The 19,892-nt window shown below is 36.2% G+C and overlaps 1 protein-coding gene across 1 annotated transcript in view; it reads right to left on the bottom strand.

Moving 5' to 3' along the window:
* The window catches only part of TUBGCP3 (tubulin gamma complex component 3), a 45,155-nt gene that overhangs the window by 12,125 nt on the left and 13,138 nt on the right, over positions 1-19,892 (bottom strand). Inside the window, exons 4-12 of the mRNA XM_079299622.1 lie at positions 18,655-18,732; positions 17,819-18,036; positions 15,785-15,957; positions 12,959-13,077; positions 10,267-10,392; positions 6,765-6,833; positions 3,045-3,177; positions 1,574-1,740; positions 127-237 (exon numbers count right to left, since the gene is read on the bottom strand). Of these exons, the coding sequence (XP_079155748.1) occupies positions 127-237; positions 1,574-1,740; positions 3,045-3,177; positions 6,765-6,833; positions 10,267-10,392; positions 12,959-13,077; positions 15,785-15,957; positions 17,819-18,036; positions 18,655-18,732 (1,194 nt within the window). The remainder of the gene's footprint in view (positions 1-126; positions 238-1,573; positions 1,741-3,044; positions 3,178-6,764; positions 6,834-10,266; positions 10,393-12,958; positions 13,078-15,784; positions 15,958-17,818; positions 18,037-18,654; positions 18,733-19,892) is intronic.

Below are 19,892 nucleotides of genomic sequence, written 5' to 3'. Positions count from 1 at the left end.
GCAAACAATTCTAAAACTCCTAAGACAATTATTTTCTGTTAAATTTGGCCTCTGTTTTCTCAATAGAACTCTAAGCAGCAGCACTGGGCAAACAAATCATCAGAAGATGAACTTTTAGATTCATACCTTTTTTGATTGCTCCATGGTAATAAAAGATGGGATCATTGATTTCCTCAAAGTGTATTTGTCATGCCACAACCGATCAGTTTTAACTGTAGGATCTGAAGCTACAAAAAACTGAAGATCGAAATAAATATTAAAAGCAAAAGATTAATGTAAACTCCAACTTATAGTTTCATCTATTATTCCTCCTACTTTAACAAATGCAGAGGGGAAAAAAAAAAAAATCACAAGAAAACCAAAAAGCCAAAAAAATTTGATTGATACAGTGATCAAATGCTATAGTCTCTTAACTCCACACAAGAGAATCCTCTCATTTGTAAAAATCTAAAGCTACTTTATTAGTTTTATTGAATTGAAATTTGGATGGATTATGTCCCCATTCTGTCAAACAATACACTCATTTTCTGGAAACTTTCACTGCCTCCAAATACCATTTTCCCCAAGAACGGCCAATTGCCTTTGTTCAAAACTCTCTATCACATATGAAAATTACACCTTTCAGTACAAGACACCCAACAATAATTTTCAATACTAAGAACACTCTTCCAGTGCACATGCAAAGATTACATAAAATACTATAAAGATAAAGCCTTATATCTGGGGAGTAGCTGGGAAAAGACGAGTCTATTTTACACTTCTAAAAAAAGATTCCTAGACATTTTACACAATTCTAACCTTAAGATAGCTGTCACTGTCATACACTTAAATTTTGACCAAAATAAGGACATTCCAAGAAACAGACAGCATATTTGAGTAGCAAAATTACTCAGAAGTGCTCAACTAATTTTAAAAAATGATGCCTTGGTTTCTTGGAACAACAATAAAAAAAACCTTATCACTTTAAAAAGACTGTACTGATTGGAGACAGGAAAGAGTTGAGAGAATTTAGAAAAGCATAAAAAATATTTCCAAGAAGAAAAAGGACAATAACTGGAACTTGATGTTACAGAAGTCCCAACAAATAACTTTGCAGAGTTTCTATTCTGGAACCACAAACCTCTTCTACCCAGTTTGATAGACTGAACTTATTTATCAAGGATAACAGCACACAGTCAGAGAAAAATATTCTGAGCTTCATTCTAAATACAAGGCTTGCATTCTGAACAGTTACAAAGAACTCTGCATACATTACTGTTGTTACAGTAGGCAAGAAAATATGTAGAGGAATGGTTTTGTCTTCAGAAACGAGTTCCTACTGTCAGTACACCATTCTGACTCTACTAACCAGACCCAGCATAGGATTTGTTGAAGACAACACATTGCAACCTGCAGATATCAAATTCATTAAGAATTCATGGAGAGTGATATTTCAGGTTGTTATTGTATGTATTGCTTACTCATGTTATACATTTTCATCACACTCTACTTTCCTAATTCTCCTCTAAGCTTCTCACAGATCATCACACCACAAAGAAGAGAGATGAAGTATTTGCTGTAGCACACACATTACCTCATGGTATGTATCCTCCAGCTCTCCATCATAAATCCAACGATAAAGGAAGTTCAGTACAGGATGGGACACCAGGCCAAGAATATGCTGAACCAGAGATCTCATGTAGGGATCTCCTGTTTTAGTATAGGCATGAACTGCTGAGGCTAATTCACCACCTTTTCTCCCTGGAAGAAGAAAGGGAGAGGAACAGAAACATTTGAGGGAAAACCATACGCACCTCATTTGTATTTAGCAGTCATTGATTTTAGCTACCCATGTGTCACATTGAGCTTGCTAAACAGCAATTCTAAAATGTAGCAAAAATAGGTTTTTCAATTGTTAACAGGGAATTCCTAGGCTTTAAGGCATGAATTATTAATCTCACTAAAGCATTAAGCAGAGTTCTGTCTACTTTATGGTAGCTTAGAGGAATGTAAAATTCAGATCACACACAGGGGCTGATGTTATGCTTCCAGAGAAGCATTGAAGAAGGCTTAGAATGTTTTCCTTCTCTCCTGTACTTGATACTCAGATATTCTGTGTGCATACATGCACACAAACACAGCTTTCCTGTTTCTTGGTTATAGTTGCCCCTACAACTCCTATTATCTAGCTATTAGATATCTCCTGTCTTCTTGCAATTGAAAAAGTAAGAGGCTGTTTAAAAAAAACCAAAAAAACCCAAAAAAACTAGAAGCAAAAAAAAGTTTCAAAATAGACTGAATATTCGATTTTACTGCCACACTCCACAGATTACTGCTTCCTTGCAGCAGAGGCCATGGAATTCAAAATTTTCATGAATGCCTTAAAAGTAAAGCCCATTAAAAAAAAATGCAACCAATACCAATAATCAAGGTAAAGGAAGCATTTTAGTCTTTTTTTTTTTTTTTTTTTTTTTTCCCTAATATGCTCTTTCTAAAAGGCTATAATCTCATAAAGCCAAAGTACCATCAGGGAGAAGCATCAGTTACTGGTCAGTTTAGTCAGCTGCTGGCCAAAGCTCTGGTAAACTCCAACATGACACTTCCCTGCATCTTCTTTTGGATTGCCAAAAGACTCACATTATTTGCTGTTTCACATGAATTTGAAGACAAGTTGCTAATAACTCCTCTATGCCATCATATATAGAGAAATTGCATAATACTCATACATAGTGAAGAAACTAAGCCAACCATTCCATAACATATTAGTAGGGCTTTTTCAGTGTACCATTCTCTGAAAGACTGAGTAGCTGAAAATAGCATGAAAAGTGCATGCTTAAAATTGAATTTTTGAGCACATTCTAGGTTTAAAAGAAGTCTGAATGTATCAACACAGCACTATAATTTGTCATGCTTTGTTTAAAATAAAAGACAGAGAATCTGAACTACCTACTTGAAATTTTCTAAAAAAAAGTCCAAACAAGCACTAATATAATTGATACCCCCCTCCAGCATGCATAACTACTCAAAGTTATAAAACATCCACAGAAATATTAAATTAAACAGACCTTGACAGTGATCAACAAGTGCTGCAAGGGTCTTTAACCTTATTTTGGGGTCGTAGGTCCAGACTAAAAGACGGCGAAGAGTTAAACTGCTCTCAAGTCCCAAATTCACACCCTGATCATCTTCCAGTTGCAACTGACCAAGTTAGAAACAGAAAGACATGTCAAAGAACAAAACTGAAGCAGAACTCAGGTTGTACAGTTTGTTCTGAAGTCAGATTTTTACCAATATACTTGAAATACCCAGTTTTATGTACTCCCTCATCAAATCACTGGGCCAAAACCTGAAAGTCAATTTTTAGGGGAAACAGAGACTTGAGCACAGGTGAAAGAACAAAGACAAGCATAAGTGCAAATAAGGCAGACAAAGTACAAAGACCAAGAAAGTTAAAGACAGCAAAATAATAGCCCTGAAAAGAGAGAAGCACAAAGGAAAAGAAAGAAGAGATCCTGAAAGACAGCAAGAGATACTCAAAAAAGAGTAAAGAAAAACATCTAAAGGAAAGGCAGGCTGTAGGAGACCCACTTTTTTATTACTGCACATGCAGCTTATTTTAGTGTAATATGGGACAAATTCCATTCAATGGCTTCCTCCAGAAGCCATCAGAACTTAAGTTAGCCTTATAGTGATATTAAGGAATTGCTATGTTGAAAGAAAACCACTGAACTTTAAAAGCTACAATAAGAAAACTATCATAATGTGACTACCATGAATCTTCCAACATCATGAAAAATAAAAGCCAAATATTTGCATTCAAGGTGCAAATGCAAATCTTATACAAGTACAGATGGAACAAGCAGGACAAGAACACAACTTAAGAATACAGAAGCAAGTTCCTGCAGCAGTACAAGGAGACAATCTCTTAGAAAAGATGCTGTTTCTGGCATATGACAGCCAACCCACTCTGTGCTTTCCCATCTAGTACATTTTTTAGCCAAATGCAACATACTAGTTAAATTTAAGACTAGTGTCATCCAGATTAAATGCAGCCTTAGAGCCAGGTAAATTCATTTGCTTCTGGATGATCCTGGGTCCATGTCTGGGATTTTTCTTTGGTGTTTTTGGAAATCAGCAATGATAAGAGAGATACATGAGCCACCCTTTGGCTTTAGGGAAGACATGGTACATCTTCATCACGGAAATGCATTTTTAAATGGGCTGACAATGTGAAAACAACCTGCAAGAAAAAGACCAGAGACTTATGGAATAGTAGACAGTATGCTCAGGATTACTCATTCAAGGGCAGAAACATGCTCAGGGGAAGCTCTGCAGACATAATGAAAAGTTATAAAGAGAGTATAGAACCCTTTGACAAGACTCTTGTTGTTCTATGCCCATACTGCTCTCTAGAACTGCATTTAACAACTCCTAAGCTGGTAACCTGTACAATCTCCCTAATGTCACATACACTCAATTTCAAGTCAATTTTCTACATGTTTCAAGAAGCTGAAAGGTAGAGTTTCTTTGTCCATTCTACAGTGTGACCTTCAAGCCCTTCCACCTTTCAAGTCACAAAAGAACCTTTCTTCCACTGCTGGATCTCCTACCTTTCATATCTTTGGGAAGGAATGTTGCCAGGAGATTCTGAAAATCCAAACTTAACAAGATCCTGGGAAACCCTTCAGTTAGGTGCTGAGGGACCTAGATTCCCCAGAAACTCCAGCCTGCTGCTGCAGCAAAGCATTGCTGACATTGTCTTGAGTGTTCCCTATGAAAATACATTTAATCAACATGCTCAATGCATTCATGAACTCTAACACTGAAGATGAATCTGGCAAGGAATGTGAAGAGCAACAACAAGAACAGCAGTTAAGAATGGGGAAAATGTGTGTCCAACTCCTGAATGATGCTACGTGAGGGGTGACAGGAAAAATGAAAATACTGAGATACTTAATGCCTTTTTTGCCTTGGTACTTCAGTTAAGATTTGGTGCAGGGGATACCAGATGTTGAGATAAGAAGAGAAGTCTGGAACAAGGAAGACTGAGTTCAGAAGGATCAGGATACACTTAACCTATGGGACCTGATGGGATGCACCAACAACTGTTGAGGGAAGGAGATGGTCAATGTCACTGCAAGGTCACTTTCCATTATTTTTGCAACACAGCAGTTACAGGAGGTTTCTGACGACCCTGCAAAAGCAAATGTCCCTCCTTTCTTCAAGAAGGAGAAGCCATAAAACCACACACCAAGACTGACTTCATTCCTTGGGATAGCAACTAATCCTGGAAAACCATTTCCAAGCTTATGGAGGACAAAAAGCTTTCTCAGGAAAAAAGGTCAGGGAAAGGAGAAGGAAAAAGGAACATTTGTGGTGATGGAGTCTGTTTTCCCAAGCAAGTGCTAAGTGTCCTGAGGCCCTGCTTGCCAGAAGCAGCTGGACATCTGCCTGCTGATGGAAAGCAGTGAATGAATTCCCTACTTTGCTTTGCTTGCACGCACAGCTTTTGCTTTCCCTTTTAAACTGTCACTAACTTGACTGACTTGTCTTTTTGTCTTCATTCTACTTTCTCCCTTTTCCTCAAGAAACAAGGGGGAACAAGAGGCTGGGTGGGTGCCTGGCTACTGCCCAGGGTCAACCCACCACAAAGGCAAATGCAGTTTGAAAATAAGTAGCCCCAGAACTTTAATTTTCTCCTTATAGGCTTTCCCTCCCACCCTACTCATTTCTTCTTTAGAAAGGTTTGGTGGAGCAGGAAAGATAGACAAAACTGCATTTCAAAGTAGTAGAATATTTCCACTGTCAAGAAGTTTCAGAAAACAGAATAAATCAAAGCTTTAGCAAACTAAGAAAGAAAACACATTTTGGACAGAGTAAGAAGTAATTACAAAAGGAATAACTGCATAATAGTCAGGAAAAACAAGCAAAAAAGTATAGACAACAGGCATTCCAAAAGTCAGGAGTGTTCAAGAACTACAAGGGAATTAAAATGAACAGGTGCTTAGAAAACACTAACAGAAGCCCATGACAAACTATAACTATTTTATTGAAGTTAGAATTTTAGAAGGCAGTATAATTTAGCTTTAGGTCAATTCTCAGAATAATTTTTTCACCATTACAAGTAATGAACGGCTTGATAAACACCTTTAAAAAAAAAAAAAAAAGCAAGAAGAAGAATGTTTATTTCATTTTTATTTTAGAGACAGCATCTAGATGCACATACTTACAAATGTTTGTGGAAAAGCTGCAAGATTATCAGCAATGAGTTGGTCTATATGTTACAGAAAAATAGTAAAATACTGAAGCATCTGCAGAAGAGATGTCATTACTCTCAGAAAACAAAGGGACAAGAAAAATGTACAAATTGCCCCACACAGAAAAAAAGTTAGAACTTATTACCAGCTGCTGAATCATGCACTGCTGGAAATATATTGCTTTTTTGTCTCCCCTCAAGGATATGTGACATTGTTTGGGATTTGAATGGTAAAGACATTATGCAAGATGAAACTGACAAAAAGGATGCAAAACAGGGACAGAGACTTAGAAATACACATTGTATTCCTTACATAACACATCAAATACCAATGAATTCTTAAGAGAAAAATATTCAAGGGCAAATACACTTAAAGAATAAGAAACTTATAGAGAACTGTGCTCACTGTCAACAGAAACTGCTGCACATCCTTTACATTCTAACAGAGTAGGTAGGTATTACCTTTTTAGGAGATATTTAGATAATGTGGAACAAAACAGTAAAGTTGAATATGTACCACTTAACTTACCTGAGAATGTAAAACAGACAAAAGTCTGTAATATTCTTTAAGTTCCTGATGTAAGGCTGCACAAAAACTCTGTAATAGAAAGAGAAGAAAAAAAAGGAAAAGTAATCAGAAGAAAACTTTCTGATTTCATTCTATCACTACACTTCCAACAAAGTCAGAAATTTCCTGAAGAGAATCTTTCTACAAGTTGCAGCATAAAAGCCAATTCTCAGAGAAATGGCCAAAGTAAATTGTTTCCCTAAGAGCTGCATATGTCTTTTCCAAGAACTTATACACATTATCAAGTGACCTTGTTTCTTGCTACCTTAACCCTTTCAACAGATTAAACTATAACAAGTGTAACTCTTCAAGTAGATACATCATCTCAGTAATGGCACTAATAATTAGCACAGGGATGTACAAATTATAGCATGACCCAGTTGAAGACTTTTTTTTTTTTTTTTTAATAATCATGTAAGATATAGTATGCAGTGAAGTAATAGTGTTCAAATTTCAGGAAGGTCTCTAACAGAACACAGAAGTTAGTGGAACTGTCATTATATTTACAGTATAGACTATATGGCAAGAGAAAGAAAATACAATGCTAAAAAAAAAATGCTCCCAATAAGTGCTGCCAGATCAAGTACTCTGAATTTTTGACCTTCTATCAATTCACAGTTATATAGGATTCTTCACTTGACATGGAAAAAATGAACAACACAGTCTATCTTCAGAAGTCTATAAAATGTGCAGAAATTAATTCAGGCCAGAACTATAACAAAAACTCTTCTTTGTAATTCTAATCACAGCTAGTTTAAGTTGTTTAAAATCATGATAAATTTTAAAAATAATTCCTGAAATAATACCAGTTCAGTGATAAATATTTTCCACAGTTTAGGGTCTTGCTTTACTTTTTTAATGGTCTTAACCAAACATACAGACTAAAAAAAATGCCTGCAACACATTTTTCACAACAGAACTAAAAATGCAGCTCATTAATCTGGGACTAAGTGAAAAAGATTTTAAAATCCCCCAAAAAGTGCTCAAAGTTTTTTATTTGTTTGGTTTCTTGGAAGAATACTCTCGTGCACACTCACAAATTATTCAGAGCTTTCTAACCAATTCTCAGCTAATGAATTTGATATCTATTTTGATGGGGTTTTTTTTTTAATGGGAAATTTCCCAGGATTTTCCCTTCAAGACCTTTCAAAACTACAGTCAAAAGAGCTTTAGAAAAAACCCAAGAACTTGAAGTAAAATATTTATTCACTAGAGCATGTAAAAGGGAGAAATAATTTCTAGAAGCACAAGGAGAAAATAAATCTTCTTTCCTGCTAAGCAGCTAAGAAGCCTAGGATAAAAAAAAAAAAGTCATTAATCTTGCCATTGTATCCTTTTTAGGGAAAGGAGGTTCCTTTCTTCAACTCAATGTTGTAAATTGCAAAGAAATTTGACATTCATTTTATTCCAGAGGATACTGAAGGCCAAAAAAAGAAATCCCTTTATGTGTAATTTTTCATTTCTTCTCACTTGCTTCTTCAGTAAATTTTTGAACTTATTAAAGTGGCACTTGCCAAGACAGAGGGTAGAGCACAGCCTCCAAGAAAACAAAGGCACTATTCTGCTCAAAAAGAAGAACAGTAATCAGTGACTTTATTGATTTAGTAGTCAAAAGGATTTAGAATCTAACTGGTCACCAATTTTTCAGAGAAGTTTTACAAATTTAAATTTACATCCATTACCAATTCCTGTGTCACAAACCAGACTTTTGCTTCCAAAACTGTTACAGAAAAACTGGACATTATCCTAGAATTCTAATTTGGTCTGCTTCAAAAGAGAATTGAGGAAGGAAACAGAATACTTGTTCAAGAGAAAAAAAAAAACTAAAATTCCCACTAGCTCAACTGGATCTAAATGGGCAAAATGCCAAAGTACAAGTTAAATTACAGTTAACTACCAACTATTCTTTTCATTTTCTGAGGACAAAGTAAAACTTAGATATTAATCAGCAAAGGTAGGAAAATATGAAGTGCAACATATTGTTACACCTCTACTTCTGATGTCAATACCTGACATTTTGTGTGGTAAAACCACCAGAAGCATAATAAAAGAGATGATAGACATCTTATTCTATATATGGTTTAAACAGGGGTTTACACAATCATTCTTTCAGAACATTAAGTGAAAGATGTTCTATGACAAAATACACTGTTGTGGTAAATTCCTCAATGCAATGTGTGCAGCACCTGAAATTCTCAGCTATAAAAGCTAAGAAGAACATGAAGGCATACTCTGTACCCAGATACTGGCAGCAAGAGCAGAATGTAAGCTTTTATTTCTATGCCTATGTCTTAGAAATATACACAAGTGCTTGCCTCAAGCAAAATAAGCAGTATTAGAGCTATGCAGATTCAGTTAACTTAACTGCACAGCCTTCTGCACAGGATCTGCAACCTGCATACAGAAGCCAAGACACTGCATATTTAAATTCACTGAAGAATTAAAGCTCTCCCCTTTCTGTAAACTTGAAGATTAAAGCCAGAGACAGTAAAAATAAGCACAAGCAGGAAGCTGCTAGATAAAGAATAAAACTTCACCCAGATATAAGGGGGAGAATCCAAAGAAAATGCATACACAGTAGCACTACCATATAAAACATGGAAATCAGCATTGGATCAGTAGAAAAATAATTATTTATATGTAACTAGAAGGGTTACTTAGAATAAGAGACAGAATGGAACAGAATAAAACATTAGAAAAGTAGGAAGCACTATGGTGTCTCTACTGACCTCTTAAGAAAAATTAGATTGAAGGGAGAAGCACTTCAATTTCTTGGCAGATTAAGTAGGATGTTATGGCTAGAGGCAAGGATAACATTTCTGTCGACTCAGAAGGGATAATATCCAGTTTTACAGAGGGAGCAAGTGAGAGGAAACGGGAATGTCTTAGCAGTAAATGTGATTTGGGGTATTACAGCAGCAGTGAAGTTACTGTAGACTATAAATCATGATGATGAAACCTATAAAAACAAAAATTAATATTCTTTTGATGCTGTATTCAAAAGAAAAGGCAGAAGATAATGGACTATTTGCATTCTATGTGAGCTAGTGCAGTACTAACACATGAACATCAACAATAGCTGACAAGAATGTCTCCTGCACAGGTTGCTAGCAATTCAATTGGTGATTAATTAGCTCAGGAATCACATCATCCCATTTAAGAAATGTTTATGTACATGCATTAATTTTTTTTTTTTTTAAGGAAGATTAAGAAATGAAATTTATAAGCATTTCCAGCTGCCAACTAGAGGGGCAAATTCTAAAGACCAGAAAGAGCAAATGCCTTTTCCTTGCCTTCTGACTATGACCCATATCGAATGCAGCATCCACAGGAGGAGGAAATCAAATGATAAATGATTCAAGCTCCAAAGTTCATGCATCATTCTAGCACTGCATTTACTCAGTAGTTTCTTAGCCAAACAAGACTAAATACAGCAGTTAATTGTTTTTTCTAGCTGACCCACCTGTCCCACAAGTCCAAATGCACGATCCAAACTCCTCTGGTCTGTGTATTTTCTTATTTTGTTATGTAGCCACCCCAACTCTGCAAGTCTACTTGTAGTATCTCGGAGAGATTTGGACAAGCTCACCTACAAAGTTAACAGAAACAAGATTGCAATTAAGTCAAATCTGCCACACCAATCCCGGTTTCTTCATAAAGGTCCCTCTTTCTCATGAAAAAAAGTCAGTCTTGAGAAACAACTTATTTTACATTCTACAGGACAGTTACTGCAAAAAAGCAGACAACCATGTAATTAGCATTATATTTATACAAACCTTTTGAAAAGGCAGCAGCAACAAACTATTAGCAACTTGAAGATCTTCTCTTTTGGAAATTTTAATGTAACAGTATTCATACACTCTTTTTACATTAGGCAATTATGGCAAGAATAAAATGATCTTCAGAAGAAAGGAAGAAATCTGCATTTTATGTTGTAATATCAGACTTTATCTTATCCTGACAATGAGCAAGACTGAAAATATGAGAGTTGCAGCAGAGGTGTTAACGACTGAAACTAATGAAAAAGCTTGGACAAAATAATTAGTTATTGCTACATGTGAAAAATCTTTAATAGAATATAAATTATGCCATGCCTCACTAGGCATCAGGAACACAAACTTGTGGAACCCAACTTCCGAGGTTAAGTCCAGCTTTTATAAGTTATTTGATCATATGTCCTTCTGAATTCCTCTAGCCTGTTTCTGGTTTTCTTCTAGTATCTCACTCACCTTGCAGGCACGTCTTAGTCTCAACATCCTATTTAGCTACCACTACTATTTTCATCTGAATCAGCACATCTCTTCCTCTAAACTACCAACAGATAAGACACTGCCTACTTAAGATTTTCCATATTTCACCATATTACTCCATAACACTATCAAGTATTCAAAATTTTATTGAATTAAAAACCTCAAATAAATCTGACTGATTAACACAACCATGAGGCAGAGACTGATTCTGCCCACAGCAACTGGGCCAATCCCACCACTACAGACAGTTTTAACTTTGACAGCCAGCTGGAACAGTCAAAACCAAAGTAAAGAATTGCTCTAAGATGTTAAGCTGCCACAGAACTAGAAATCTATCTCCTTCATTAAACCTTTTAGTTAACAGTACACACATTCTGCAAGATAACAATTAGTGTCAGACTGTGTTATCCACACCAGCGTGGGATTGAACCAGGCTGCAGCATTTGATTGTAAGACCAGAGTTCAGTCCCTAGCCCTCTTGTTTACCCACAGAGGTACAGCTTTAACTTCTTGAACAACTTCTGTAGGGTAAATTCCAGCCCAAAGAAGCATAATTGGACACAGAAAACCTGCTCACAGCTAAAACCAAAGAGATGACATAAGAACTATTTAGAATTCAGCAAGCAGAGAGTACTTGGCAAACACTGAGTGCAACACACATCCACTAGAATTAAATGAGAACAAGCAAAATTGACTTGGTGTTATTACATTTGTATGTCTTAGATGAAATCAGAAGCTGCTATCTTATACAGTGCTGAACGTCACCTCCAGACCTGGTATTAACAGTAAGATTAGGAAACATTTCAGCAAGAATAGCACCTTAGGAAGTGCTGGAAAAAAAGCCCAAAAAACCAACAACTCAGACTGTGTACAATGAGGTTGTCAGCTGAGGGAGAAGTACATGCTCTGACTACTATTTTGCCTAATGTGCAGTCAGTACAGCTAGGAAGCACAATCTTGGTCCTCCTTATTTGTCAGTAGAAGTTCCAGCTGCAGCTCTGGTGAGTCAGATAATCTCATCTTCACTGGGTCTGGTAGCTCAGACAAGTACAAATAAGGAAGAATGAAAAACAACTGACTTCACAGAAATAACCGAAGACAAAGTTCTCAGGCAATGATTATTCAGATGGCTTGTGGTCAGTAATTGAACTCCCTGAATTACAAGTTCCAAGTAAAGTAGCTTCTGACCTCAAACCAGCCTATTGGCTATAAAAGCTATACAGAAAACCAATGAAGCTCATTGCCAATTTTTGTAAATTTGTAGTATTTTTTTTGAATTGCAGATAGGCTTAACATCTCACCACCTTAAAGCAAAGTCTCTCAGGCATCTCTTCTATTCTTTTGTCCCCTATTTGATGTCTTCATTCAAATTCACATCAGGCCTTTCTTCAGCTCTACCACCAGTCCCTTCTTTCCTAGGTAATCTGCATCTGATCACTTGTAATTGTAATCAGGCCCATAACATCAAATGGCTAGTATCATTCCATATCTCAAGCTCTTAAATTTAATTCAATAATAATGTAGTCAAATGCTTGCATCTGCTTTATATTAATTCTTATACATTGGAGAGGAGAAATGTTGACAGAAGTCCTCAAAGCCATAACTTATGAGTCCTTCTACTGGATTAAGAGTTGGGAGGCTACTCACATTTTATGAAATGCTACATTTTCTTTCTGGTATCTAATCTACCTAATCAATTTTCAACAACTACTGTTGAAACTACTCTGTTGTATTAATAAAAGAACCCCCCAAAACAAAACAAACAAACTCAGCACAAAACAAAACAGATGGTAGAGGGAATATAGATTGGTAATAATATTTTAACTTTTATACATGTTTCTCACAGGTATTTTTCCCCTATATACTTCTCTGCTCACATATGAAATAGAAGTCACCATACAGTACCTTTCCCTCCACTTTATAGCAATTTTCAGAATTGCACATTTTGATGTTTTTTCCATCTATTCCCTGGAAGACATACAAAACATCTCTTACAAGATTTGCTTCTGTTATTTCAACAGAACCTAGAAAAGAAAAAAATAAAAACAAAACAAGTACTTAGATTTGCTGATAAAATTAGTTTTGATTACACCTTTGAAGAGTTATTTAGATGCACAGCCAAAAAAACCTCAAAACTATAAAAACTATAAAACCTGTGCTTGTATCCTGTAAAGAAATGTTTTAGGTCCTCTTAGTCTGACAGGAAAGCCCAAGATTGCATTTACCTGCCTCTAATGCTACCTGTGTCTCTCAGAGCAGTCAGTTTATATGGGATAGAGCATTTTAACTGGCTCATTGGCCAGTTCTTAAACTTGTTATCTCTTCTGATCCAACCAGTGCAAGTTCTGAAGCAAGCACTACAGTAACTTTATCTTTCTTTGAACAAACAGTTGAAGTTGAGACTTACAGAACAACCTCTTCTACATTCACCTAGGAAAAGAAACAGTTAATCCAGAAGGAAGAGCTGCTTGTTTTATAGTGGCTTTCAATTACATATGCCACTGCTCAGTGAGAAGACTGATCAAATCAGACTGCATAACAGTCACGGAGCAAGAAAATATTTAAGTGCAAATACTGTTTCTGAAGATAAAGCCTTTGCTATTGTAACACATAGTTTGCTCCTGGTTCTTACCTCTAGTCAGAGGTTAGATTGTGTTAGAGATGTAAGACAGTTACAAATTTAAATATAAGATGAAAAAAGTCACCATGTAGGCCATTGAAATTATCCCTACCTTTTCTGGACAAACTGTCACCATGTACTTGCTTCTGTAAATTCATTTAGGATTTCAATAATTTAAGAATTTTAACATGTATTCAGAAATTTAGATGCTACAACACGCATCTCCCAATTTAGACAGTATTCTTAACTCTTGTCAGTTTGCCTCTCAAAAAATCCCTTTTCCATTAAAAAAGCCAAGAAAAAAAATTCTACTCTTATTTTCTACTCAAAAGTAGTCTTCACTTCAGGATACCATTTAAAACTCAGTCTCCCCCCATAACAGTAAGATGTGCATGATTATAGGTTGTCCCTCTTAGGAACTTGTAGTAAAACTGTCAAAGATTCAAGTGCACATTTCTTTAATTGATAAATAATACAACAACTATTAACACCAGCCATACAATGTGCCTTTTTATACTCTGTGTGTAGATGTAACAGTAAGAAAGATCAAATAAAAGCAAGCAACCTTAGGAGAAAAAAAATTAATTACAGGAATTTAGTATTCTTAGAAATGTATCTTCCTGACAATAGCCTTCTATATTCTGAATGCAGTCCTATTTCTACACCAGCAAGTGACACATTTAAGACAACTGTCAATCCTTATACCCATCCCACACAGGAACCAAAGTCAGAGCTGCTGGCTGACTCAACAGAAGAAGTATTGCTTTTTATAGCCACCAGTATAATAAATTAAGAGGCAGTGCTAGATTTTATAAGTTTTTCTATTGCATTTTCCTATGTTCTTTTCTACTCCTTTTTCTACTTTTTTTTTCTATTTTGTATATATTATATCTACCTCATATATAAAACACATATTTACATTATATAGATACACACACATCTTCTCATATACAACAGTCTTGTTAATCAAGTTTTAAATGCCAAATGTTGCCCTCAAACACCAGTACAACTCTGACCTATAAGCCACTGCTTTGCACACTGCTACTCAAAAGATAGAGAGGTTGGCACACAGGCTATATTTTAATTCCTTAATTTTCACACTTACTTGTATAGAAGTTAAAAACAAATGAAGATAAAACACCACAAACAAAAGCCTGTATCTCTTATATTTCTTTGCCAGAGAATAACAGTGCTATGGGATGAACATCTGCCATCAGCTCCCTTATTCAGAACTTACTTTTACAGCAGGAGTTACCATAGAGATCACCTATTAAACAATTTCTTAGTTATACTTCTGTAAATTCAGAATAGATCCTCTAGAAATTAAGTTCAAGTTTACAGGCACTTCATCATGGACATAAATTAGCAATATTAGGAATTAGGAAGAAATTCTTTACTGTGAGGGCTGATGAGGCACTGGAACATGTTGCCCAGAGAAGCTGTGGATGCCCCATCCCTGGAAGTGTTCAAGCATAGGGTGGATGGTTCTCTGAGCAACCTGGTCTAGTGGAAGGTGTCCCAGTCCATGGCAGGAGAATTGGAACAAGATGATCTTTAAAGTATCTTCCAACTCAAACCATTCTGTGATTTGCCAAGTCTATATATTTTTTATTTTATTGACAATATTTTATATCACTTGTTCTAAATACAACCACTGTAAACAGCATACTAATCTAAAGAAGAAATTTAAGAGCTCTATATTCCTGTTCATATTTCCAAATTCTGAAAGACACAGAAGCACAAACAGATCAGTATTTCACCAAGTTCTGTTTACTGAGCTCTCTGACTCTAAAAACAGTAGCATCTTCTTGTCATCAAAAGAATGATCACTGCTCACATGTCACAATCACTATGACAAACACTGGAATGAACTCCATCTTTTAAGAGAATCAGATCACAATCAAACTAAGCAGTGCAAAAAGAAATTAGCAAAAGAGATTGTGGCCAAATATACTAGTCTTGCATATTTACTTCTATTCTTCTATTGAGCACATTCTAATAAAACACTCTTCAAACAAGTAAAAATGTTATAATTCCAAAATAATTTAAAATATAATGGAGGATATAGATAACAATGGTAAACAACATTAACAAACAACATCTCTACTCACCACTTGTATCCCCTTCTCTCCTAGACCTTGGCACACCACGAGAGACAGCATTTGCAAAGCCTTTTGAGGTAGTGCTTTGTAAAGAAGGCTGGCTTGCAGTTAATGTCCATGCAAGGCGTGATCCCAGCTGCTGACGGAGGCAATCTCCAACACCTGGAGCTTGATAGGATTGTCTAAAAGGTTAAAAGGAAGAACTATCATTAAAAACTTTGATTCTATACTCATTATGCAGCATGGAGTGATGCAAATTTTAAAAAATGCCCCAAATTTTTTTTCTGCATATTTCATAGGCGGGGGGGAGGCTTAGTAAATAAACCTTAAAAAAGGGTAGAGAACACACACACACAATTAACTTTTTTCTATAAGCCTACACTTTCAAAAAAGGCCCCAACCTGTAGAAAAGGGGAGTGTAAGTTTGACATACATGATTTCATATCAAAGATTAACTTCAATGAAATGTGTAATTATGCTGAAATAGGTTAAAAGGTATTATAAGAATATTAAATGCAGTCATAATGAAAAAAACCAAAATATTTAAGTTGTTATTACCAAAGCTGTAGTTACATGTCAAAGAACTAAAGGAAAACAGAGAAAGAGGAGAAAGCTCACTTCCCAGCTACTCTACTCTTTCAGATAGTTTGTATCAAGTACCTGAAGATATAATCAAAGGGGAATACCCAGCCAAGCTCTAATTTCCCTACCTTTCAAACTTGTCAATTCTTGTCACAAAGAAAGTATTAAACAAGGAAAAATGTCACATTGGCCAAGCTCCAGTCATCCAGGACCTCCCAGTTAGTCAGCACTGATTATAATGATGGACAGCATCTTGGTGAGCTCTTCTGCCAGCTCCCTCATCACTCAAGGAGTAATCCCATCCAGTCCCACACACCTGCAAGCATCTAAGTGGGTCAGCAGAAACTCTGTGCTGACCACTCCTTGTCCCCTCCATTCTTGTCCATCACATCTGGACATGCTTTCCAGAGCAACAAAGACTTTCCCAGGGGTCTCAGTGTCCTGCACTGACTTTACCAGCACAAAGGCAAAGCAAGCACCAAGTACCTCAACCTTTTCCACATCTGTCACCCAAGTCCATGTCCCTGTTTTGGACCCCTGTTTTCTTTAGCCCTCCTTTACTGTTTATGTAGTTGCAGAAATATCTGCTGTTTCCCTTCATGCACCTTGACAGATTAAGCTCTAGGTCAGGTTAGGATTTCATTGCAGTCACTCTGCCCCTGGATGCTCCTTTGCACCTGGCCCTGCTTCCATCTTTTGGATACTTTTTTATATCTGAGTTTCCTCAGAAACAACTTGCTTCTCCATGCAAGGCCTCCTGCCACTTTTAATTCCTCCTTGCCCATTTCTTTCTTAAGCTTGCAGGAGGTGCTCCTTGAATATCAACCAGCTCTCTGGTCTGGCAGTTGAACCAGATGATCATTGTAGCTCCCTTCAAACAGAATTATCCTAGTTTATTCTCTTCTTAATCCCTCTTTCCTCCAGGACAGCCTCTCAGAGGATCTTTCCAAGAAGATTCCAAAAGAGCCCCAAGTCTCCTACCCTAAAGTCCAGGGATGAAATACTGCTTTTTACCATGCTTCCACTTCCAGAATCCTGAACTATATTATCTTATCACTACTGCAGTATTTGGATCATAAAGCCTATTAATAACAGTAAAATCCAGTTCTGCCAGCACTAATTCCATAATATGAATTTAATAACTCATGACAAATACACTGTACTAAAAAAAAAAAAAAATGTCTTCAACTCAAAAAAAAAAAGGCAAAAAAAAAACCTTGGTCCTTTCTGAAAATGCATCTTATGATTTCATGTTTGTTTCACAACTCTTGGGGGTGGGGAAGGAAAACTAGGAGACAAGAAGATAGTGATTAAAAATGGACACATTTGGACAGCCATTTATGGCTTCATATGATCATGTGCCAGCACCTGATATTCTGAACTGGCAGAGGGTGAAGGAAAGAAAATGAAAAACGAAAAAAGGCAAGTCTTCTCCAAATCTATCTGTAAGGTGAAATTTACCCTGGAATGAGGGATTGTGGAGTTGGAGTTGGCCCATTTAGGGCATAGAGGCTGATGCTGCTGATCCCACTGCTCCCCATGCTGCAGGAGCTCTGAGCAGACTGAGCACTGCGGTCTTGGTAATTCAATGGAAGAGTCTGAGGCCTGGCATAGTAATAAGGGGTTGAGTGAGCATCCCGTGGCAATGCTTGAGCAAAAAGTGTGGCATAACTTGATACCTGAAAAGGATTGGAAAAGGGAGGAATAATTAAAAAAAAAAAAAAGTGGGAATTGCTTTAAATCACATCTTCTGTTAACATCAGTCTAATATCAAGAACATTAAGAAATACCAGAAGACCACGTTTATACAAAGAAAAATTTGCTGATGCAAATATCATGGAAAAAAAAAGTGCTTTAAGTGAGCAACTATACTTTTAGCAATAGAACTTCTTTTTGCCTGGAAATTATCATTAGCAATAGCTGCAAAAAGCATTTTGGTGCCAGCAGAGCCACAACTGCATTTTGCTTTCCCTACTTCATTTAAAACTCATTATCACACGATCAGACATCACACCACCAAGCAGAAAGTAAACATAAAAATCACCAATCTAATGTATTCACAACTCCGGTTACACGTGTTTGACAGCTCATATTTTTACATTTATGAAGTGTAAGAAAACTACACCAAATATTACAGATACTTAAGTCAAGTGTTTTCTTCCTTTCAGTCTCACATGCAGATATCATGAAAAAAACTTGAGGTATTGGTTAAGTCCAGATCATTATTCTTGAAGACATCTAAAATAAGTGACACACATTTACAATTTCTCAGAAGCAACAAAAGTCTCCTCACCTACCTTGTTAGACTGTTTACGTGGATCTTCACTAAGGCTAAGCAGGAGGTAGAGTATTGACCATTTGTTTTTCAAAATGCCCTTCAAAGAAAGAAGACAAACATAAACAAGTTTAACTCTTGATAATAGCAAAATTATTTTTGATTATCCAACTTCCTAATATATACACATACAAATAAATTTTCCAGATAAATAAGACTAATTCAGAGCCACATTCTTGAATAAACTGGGAATGTGCAGTGCAGTCTGTACTGCTAATTTTATGATTTTTTTCCACTGTGTTCAAATCATGAATTCTCACCTGCTCTGAGATCAGCAAGCAGGCTCAATTTAAAATTCATAGCTACTAAGAATGAGGTTTATACAGAGCTGAACTGCTACCAGCATTCCCACACACTCTCACCACTTAAAACATCTCAGATGCAGCCATTAATTTAACCTGAATATGAAAAAGGAAAACTCTTGGTGAAGTTTTAAGCAAGGAACTGTCTTTTCTCCTTCTTCCCCTCCACTCTCCTTTACAGAGAGGCCTCAAAAGTGAGGGTTTTGATTTTTATTACTTTAAATGCCATTCAACACAGCTACCAAACTTTTAATAGCTTAAGATAGAGACACTGTTAATATGAAACTTGAGGAACACACAGTATAGTCTTTAGTAAGCAGACACATACAGACTTTTAAAAGAAGACTGCCAGCAGTTTTAGATCTCAGCAGAAAGCTGACCAACTTCAGCTAAAGCCCAAGCTACAAACAGAATATTTTAAAATGAAGGCAAGTACTAAAATGATTTATTTAAAATATGCACATTCCTAGATATATCACTCCATAGTTCTGTGACACTAACACTTGCACCTGAATTTAACAGGGGCAAAGAACCTTGTGATGAACAAACATTAAGCTGAGTCAAAGAAACTTATACAAATTCCTTCACAATACTGATCAGGCTATGATCTGCAATACTAAGCAATATTGAATATAAAGCAGACTTGAGTCATATCTAGATTCAGCACAGACTCCATTCCTTAGGAAGCAACATAATTTACCAAAGCTCTACATTTTTATATGAAAGGAGACATTCTATATTACTATGCAGAGCACAATTCTATTATCTTCTGCTTTGATCTCAAGAACAAGCAAAAAGTAGAGGTATTACATCTGTTGCAGGTAACTAAGATAGCAAGTGATTAACAAGTGGTGTAGAAGGAGCAGCAACTGCTTCTTCCACTGGCCAGGATAGAATA

This window comes from Erithacus rubecula, assembly GCF_903797595.1.
Source record: "Erithacus rubecula genome assembly, chromosome: 1".
Taxonomy (NCBI): domain Eukaryota; kingdom Metazoa; phylum Chordata; class Aves; order Passeriformes; family Muscicapidae; genus Erithacus; species Erithacus rubecula.
This window is presented reverse-complemented; position numbering and strand designations above follow the sequence as displayed.